The sequence below is a fragment of the Protopterus annectens genome, chromosome 3.part0 (assembly GCF_019279795.1).
Source record: "Protopterus annectens isolate FY-2018-M chromosome 3.part0, PAN1.0, whole genome shotgun sequence".
In the NCBI taxonomy this organism is placed as follows: Eukaryota; Metazoa; Chordata; order Ceratodontiformes; family Protopteridae; genus Protopterus; species Protopterus annectens.
The window spans coordinates 1181967742-1181975692 of record NC_056731.1 but is presented as its reverse complement, the minus strand read 5'-3'; the positions used below and the strand labels follow the sequence as shown (position 1 = coordinate 1181975692).

General features: G+C 35.7%; 1 protein-coding gene across 1 annotated transcript in view; it reads left to right on the top strand.

The window, feature by feature from the left end:
- Window positions 1-2953: 2953 nt before the first annotated feature.
- The window catches only part of GCM2 (glial cells missing transcription factor 2), a 66918-nt gene continuing 61920 nt past the window's right edge, over window positions 2954-7951 (top strand). Inside the window, exon 1 of the mRNA XM_044065396.1 lies at window positions 2954-3463. Within this exon, the coding sequence (XP_043921331.1) occupies window positions 3365-3463 (99 nt within the window). The 5' untranslated portion in view covers window positions 2954-3364. The remainder of the gene's footprint in view (window positions 3464-7951) is intronic.

Below are 7951 nucleotides of genomic sequence, written 5' to 3'. Positions count from 1 at the left end.
TGAGAATTTGCCGCTGTGGTTGTTAGTGTGTCTACAAATAATGAAAAAAGTACAGAACGTCTGGTGACATAATCAAAAAAACAATTTCAACGGCATTCCAAAATTTACTAGTAAACATGTGTACTGAAATGTTCCTGCATTATCCGGTTGGAAACGAAAATCTGCGCAAGGCGCATTAAACATTTGAATCATAATCTATCACTTCTTTAAACGGTATCTATTTTGATGCATAAAAGTCCACAGTGTATTACAAATCTGCACATTCTCATGAAATGTACTTCTAAGCAAATCAGGCTTAATTTTGGCCATTTCCCTTACAGGATGTTTATACTGTATTTTAATTACAAGATTGGTCAGTTACACTGGTTGCTTTTCATACCACTTTCACTGAGCTCCTTTGGAAAGAAGTAAGCCATTAATTAAAATCAGGACTCTTGTGTACAATTTAAACAAACAAACAACAACAAAAAAAAAAACGAATCAGAGTCTGAGAATTATATTCACGATTGTTGTGTAATTTTGGGTCATTACCTTAATTTCACTATATCAACAGAAATGCACCTTGTGGTGTAGGAGTGGTCTGCTATAAAGTATTTGATTCCATGAAAATCGTATGTTTTTCCATTATTCAAAACAGCCCAGATTCGGGTTTACCTGTTTTCCCAGAAAATGGAAAACTGTGTCGCTGATTAAAATACAGTACTCCTGGAGAAATACTGAAAGGGGAATTATTGATTTTGGATTTTCAGAAGTCTCATATAAGGAAATATATGAACCATAAATGTAAATATCAATAAATCGGAGTATTTATGCCGGATTCGGGTACAATCACTAACTTTAAAAGCGCATCCACACTTCCTACAATAGTTTATTTCAGAGTTTATTTCAGTATTTCTTGCAGTGGGTTGCACTTTGCACCTTGCATGTGTATATATATATATATATATATATATATATATATATATATATATATATATATATATATATATTTACTTTTTGCCTTGTTCTTGCGTGTGCGTCGTTTGTCTTGTTCTTAACAGTTGTATGTATGTCGTTTATGTAATTCATATTTGGGGAATCACTGAACCCGGAATAAAATTTCTTGTATGTTTGCATACTTGGCCAATAAATGTGGTTCTGATTCTGAATAGCTGAGAAAAAAGCCGTAAAAAGATAATTCCAGAAGTATCAAGAGGCGCAAATAAGCAATTGCTAAGTTTGTTGTTGATCCTGGAAACCATGTAAGAGTCACCTCTACCCCCCAACACACACACACAACAACGAGAGTCTTGGTACAGAACTGGTATAGTTTCAGGGGCAGTCATCAGAGAACAAGAGTGTATGTAGCTAGGAATACTCTTTGTAGTCTGCCGAGTACATTTTTTTCTGAGCATCACATCAACATGGATTTTTTTTTCAGTTCAGATTATGTCTACAATTGTCTAAATGAATACCTTTAACAACAGGTGCAATATTGCTAACCTAAAATAATATATTTAATAGTTTGAAATGTTCTTGCTACACCCCTGTCAGAGATGACCCTTGAAATGGTAAGGCTGTTTCAGACTGATTTCGAGGTTACGTCCCAACTGAAGGCGGACAGTTCTGTGGTTAGTTATAAGCTTGAGCTTGAAAGCACCTGCTACTGATGTTTTGGGATAAAATGACGGTGCCTCTAAGGACAAAATGCTATCAGCAAATCGTGATCCTGCTCAAATTATATCGTCTCCAGCAATATTTCCTTCGGCACATCACTTAATAAATTCATTTGCGTTTATTTCACATTATCTTCCTGGTACATTTTCGCAACCATTTGTGCAGCAGCTGAGGTTACCTGTGCATCACAAAGCTACATTGCTATAGAGTGTACTTATGTACAAAACTCAAATAATGATCTTTTTGTAACATTTATTGCCATTGTATTTAGAATGACACCAAATACTGAAATTAAGCAGGGTAGTCACGTGTTCTTTATTTATTTTCACCCGAACTGTAAAATAAATTTGTAATGACTACAGCAGCAGATGAGTAAATGCCTACTCTTGGCATGCTGTTATTATTATACCGTGCCTAAAAAGTTCAAATCAAAGATTGCATACTGTTTATCTGACGTACTTTTGCAATATACATACCTACTATCTACTACGGTAATATGCTGGAAGATATGCAACATCATATGCTGGAACACAGATGCTAGAATTAACCTATACTTAGAAAGTTCAAATATGGTAAATACTCTTTATGTGAAATGTCACTGTATTGTGATGTACATGCACATTACACCTACTATGGTTTAACTCGACGTAGTCTGTTTTTTGTGATCACACACTGCTTTGCTAATGTCTGTTTTGATTTTCTGGAGATTTTTATCTGTGGAACTCCGCTGAAAAGAGACAAATATGCGGAGTCTCATTATCCCGGTAAACAAACGGAAATACATACAAACATACATGTATACATAAATGAAGAAATTATGGTGAACGTTTAGCAGCTGAAGTAGAAAGTTTGCCTTAATGTATTTATGTATGTTTATAATGATCCCTTTGCCCCATCGTTGCTTTGCTTCAGCTGTTTAAGGAAAAAAAAAACGAAATGTTAAACTATCAGGGTATTATCTTGGTTGAATTGTATTAACCTAGATAACTTTTTGGACAGATAGTTGATAAACTTGTTATGTTTTTAGTTTACAATTTGTAAACTCTCTTAAGGCGTGTACAAAACAAAAAATAGTATGCCTGCATTTCACCCTTATTAACTATGTAAGTCTTAAAAAATTGTGCAGGAATTGTAATTAATGTCTTGCAGAAGAAGTGATGGTGTGCTATTGGAAGACCGATGGGTAGGTGGTGTCACAGGTTGGGGGACTGAAACCAAAGCACTTCCTAGGTAAGACAGGTAGAAAGGCCAGCCTCCCTCATGAACATGCACCTTGCTGTAGAGTAATTTGAGCTGTGAGGCACCATGATTTGCTACAAATGAAAGGAGGTGTTCACAGCAGACACAACAGGCTTCGGATGTCATAGCTAGCAGAGGACTCCAACCGAAAAAAGGTAACGTTGTCCTTGAACAACAGGAGACGACTCACTGACGGGAGGACAGTATTATTCGGAGTGAAAATACAGAGCAGAATTCTCTCCCCAGTTATTTATATATGTCTTTTTCTGATCTCTCGCAATTTCTCGGTTTCTAATTACCTGCATCCTGTGCCCTCACCTGACACTGGCTTTATTCCATCCACCTCCTGTCAGTTCTCCGCAGTCTGAGGACAACGACAGTCACCAGGACAGCAGTAATCCTCTGCTCTCCCATTCCTCCCTGAAGGAGCACTGTAAACAGGGAAGGAGCTCAGTCTTTGGTTTGAAGTATGTCTAAAGGGACTTCGGACTCATTTGACGAAGCGGACTGCGTCTGTTCTGTTGGGATGAAGTTAACTTGGGATATCAATGACCCCAAACTGCCACAGGTAAGTATGACACATTCGACAAAAATGTACGTTTCTGCTTGTATTATTGGGAGTAAATATGAAGCAATCAGAATTAACCTTATAACTACAGTATGGATGACTATTCACCTAGATTTGGGTTATATCATGTATACTCAAAGATAACTAAAAAGCACTGGCTACCTGGATGTCCACACTCCCTTTCCGAAAAAAAATCGAAATCAGCATCTAAAGGAGAGTGCTTAATTTTATTTTTTTCATTAGTTTCTCTTCTAACACTGACGTTATGTTTCTTTTATACATGCCACGACTATAGCATCAACAAGAATAATAACAGAGCATCTTAATATAAAGGTGCCATGTTTGCAGTCTAGTTGCAACTTTTCAGCTGTGTGGATTTCTATGTTTTGGCAACAGAATTAATCTAAGTGTTCCCATTTTGCTTTGCCCACTGAGCAGTGAATACCGAATTTCACTGCACTTCAGTTATTTAGAAGGAGTTACATTTCCATGTTTAATAGACTGTCTTGTCCTGTTCCATCCTCATCCATACCAGTATCATTTGCGTTACTACAGACACCTTGATAACAGTTACACTACTGGATTGCTGATGTCAAATACAAATCAAAGCTCCAATATATGCTGGCTGCTGGCATAAACAGAATTTTGTAAATATTTTCACATAATTTACCTGTCATAGCGTGAGGGAGGGTGGCCGTCTTGTTCTAGTGTTAACTACATACTTGTCAAGTGTATCTCATTACGGGGAACAGTCCTCATTTGGGGTCTTAAAACATTCATGTTCCTCGTAGTTCGACACCATCAGAGTTATATTTTTTAAACTGATGCCCATGGTAATTTATTAAAAAAAAACTATTATATGATTAAAACTATTACATTTCAACCATCATATGAGCTACCTAGATGAAGTTGTTAGTAAGCCGTTTGTGAGTGTTCCACATTTTGCCCATTTGTTCTACATTTTTGGAGATGGAAGGCTGACGGATATGGTTAACTTATGAATTTATTTTCTCTGAACCATAGTTTGACGTTTATTTCCCATCCTGTGCCATGCTACACCACAAATCTGATCAGAGATGATTTCAGAGGAAGCGCACTTCATTGCCTTCATATGTTTCATACTTAAATAATTGCAGTCATACAGTATTTGTGATGTTGCGGAGTATGAAACACGATTCCTTTTAATAAAACTTAAAAAAAAGTTTTCCCAAATGAGTAGCAACATCTTCACACTGACGTATTTTAGAATAAATAACAATACCAGCCACATTACAGTTATATGTGGTAGATGTTTATTTTTTAAATACCTTTCAAGTAGAAATTCAATAAAAAGATGCCATGGAAAGTTTTAAAACGTCTTCCAATGCTAACGCTTAGAAGTGATAACTGTGAGCAACAGACAAGGATGGCAATAACACAAAAATCATAACGTGTGCGGTGAAAAAAACGAAGCATCAGCTTAACTTTTCGCTTATCTGTTGTATTTCAGAGAATCCCTATTTTTTTTAAATGCGTACATTGTACGGTAAAATATAATTATATCTGCTTAGTAATACTTGCTAAGCCCAACGTGTCTTCCTGTTAAAACATGCAGAGACTATTTCAGCGCAATCATTTGGTTCCTGTTGCTAACAGGGAATTGATGTCAGAGGTGTGCTACATTAGAGGCAGACAACTTATGTATGAGGTGAGTGTGCAACTATGCTGAACAGTGATGGGTAGGATGACAATACAGTAAAGGGGTAATAAAAGACTGGACACGTTGCATGTTTGGAGTACAGACAATTGCAGATCAGTGGAACAATGGATTAAAATGGGACTATTAGTAATGGTGGGGGAGGAAGCGAAAAGGACATTGGAGGTTTCCAAGGAGAGAATTATGATTTGGATGAGAAAGGTAGCTCTAGGGGAGAATTATGAGGCCTGGTTATTATAAGAAGGAAATAAATGGTATGTTATAAATATTACTACCTCTGGGACAGTGTGTGTGTGTGTGTGTGTGGGGGGGGGGGGGTATCGGGTAAGTAAGTTAATAAGAGGAGAAATATGGATTAACAAAGCTTAAACAACGAGAAAGAAGGCGGGGCACGACTTTCAACCTAGTTTCGCTTTAGCCAAGCATTCAATAATTTGTAAATCAAATTATTTCTGGATTTATGTAAAGTATAACGAGGTTATAGTTTATAGAATGCTCTATCTCTCTCTCGCTATATATATATATATATATATATATATATATATATATATATATATTTATTTTAGAAAGATTTCTGGAAATTATATCTATGATTACCGGATGATGTAGTTGTTTAACTTGAGAACATGAGTGTTTTGCAGTTTATTTAATTCGTCGTATAGCTATTGTTCAAATACAAATAAAATATATTGAAAAAAAAACAATCAGATGATCTGTTTCAAGGCAAACATTTAGTTTCAGTTGCTAACAGGAGATCGATGTAATAAGTATACACTTCACAAGTCAATTAACAACACAAGTTATTCTAGGTTGAACCTTTTCCTGCCACTTATCATCTCTTTGGAGACGTGTTGTTGTGATTTCGCAAATTATAGTTATTGTTGGTGTGCTTTGAAATATATGCCAACAAAACTACAGATGATAAAAATGCAAACAATTCCCGATTCCCTTTTTCATTAAAGCTGGGGTTTCCACCTGTATTTTTTACCCAAATACCTTAAGCACAGAAAAATGTAACCACAGAACCAATGCCTAATATAACTCACTATACTTAGTTAACAGTAAGGCATATTCGTTTTAATATGTTCGTTGTTTTTAGCTCAATTTATGGGAACAATCAGCATCTTCATAGTTCGTGTGCTAAAATGTTTTTCCATCGAAAGTGCCCCGGCAAAACATCTACTGCTTTGAAGTTAAAACTTAGCTGGTATTTCTGTCAGACTTTAAGGAAGTGTAACAAACAACAAACTAAGCCATTTAAATTTACTTTCAGATAGGCTATTAAAACGAATAAATAAATAATTGGACAAGTAACCAACTGGAAACGTGGTAAGAAAGTTTAGGGGGTTACTTACAGAAGTAATTATTTATTAAAGTATATTCGGTATGTGAGTTGCTATATTTTGAGATGTGATCACGTGTATTAAAACAATAACTTTAATAATTCTAACAGTCAAACTGTTTAGGGAAAAAAAACATATGAAATAATGTCAAGCAAATTCTCAGTTTAGTACCATCGTGTTTAATTTCACAGCACGTCTGGCGCATCACATCGGGCACCTTCTTTCACGTGTGTGTTTATGTGCACCCCCCCCCCCCCCCCAGTACAGCACTACACAGTTATTCGTATTTGCTTCTTTTCAACCCGTCAGAAATATTCTTGTGTTAGTACTTTATCCCCAATGAAGTTTAATTGAGCAGAATTAACCGGGATAGAAAAGATCCACAAAAGGTACAAAAATTAAATAGAAATAAGTGACAAAACATTTTAGTAAAACTAAAAAAGTAAATCCCAGAAATTAGAGAAAAGCTAATGCACAATAACAGTTATGAGAAAACAGCAAATCATATATGCACACAACACTGCACATAGAAACAGAGAGTACACAGACATTCAAAGAGTGCAATACAACATTCCATATGAAAAGAATGAATACCAGGAATTACAGATAGGTTGAACAGAAGCAGAGATGTGAAAACTGCATTAAGTGCCTATAAATATTTATAAAGAATATATCATTAACAGTCAGAAGTACTAACATAGACATGTATTTTATTTCATTTGCCAAGAGTGGGATATTATAATGTGCAGAACTTGGCATATTCATCAGTAGACTATGGTAAAAAAAGAAGGCTAACAGGTCCACAGGGTTACTACCTGACACTGTCTGTGCAGGACAGTCCATGTTTGGGAAGTTGTGTACAATAGTTACTTAAAATGCTTATGTTTATGTCTTTATCACTAGCTATATGAGCTCTGCCATATAAAGATATTCTGTTCCAAAAATTATATATATGCACACACAAATACACACACACACACACACACACACACACACACACACACACACACACAACTCTGAACTGCTATCATATAGGTTCTGTGATTTTTGACCTTACACATTGCCTTATTCCTCTTAAGATTTATCAATTTGCTTTCGAGTTTCCTCAAACCTAGACTTGCTGAAGGGTATATGCATTATTAAATAACTGATATGAGTCCATACAATGATACAAACAATTAAAGGTATGCAAGACTGTGCCTTTATTTTGGAAAAAGTCAAATATGGTCCTTTTCACTGGTTGTAGACATGATTTAATCTGTAATGTCATATTTCTATAAAAATGTCCCAGTTCAGCTCTGTAAGTACTTGACCTAAATATGGTCTTTAATGCTTCTACAGACATATAGTAAAACAATAACTGCTGCATTTATCCTGAATTGTTACTGTGTGAGTGAGAGAGAGAGAGTGAGAGAGAGTGTGTGAGTGTGTGTGTGTGTGTGTGTGTGT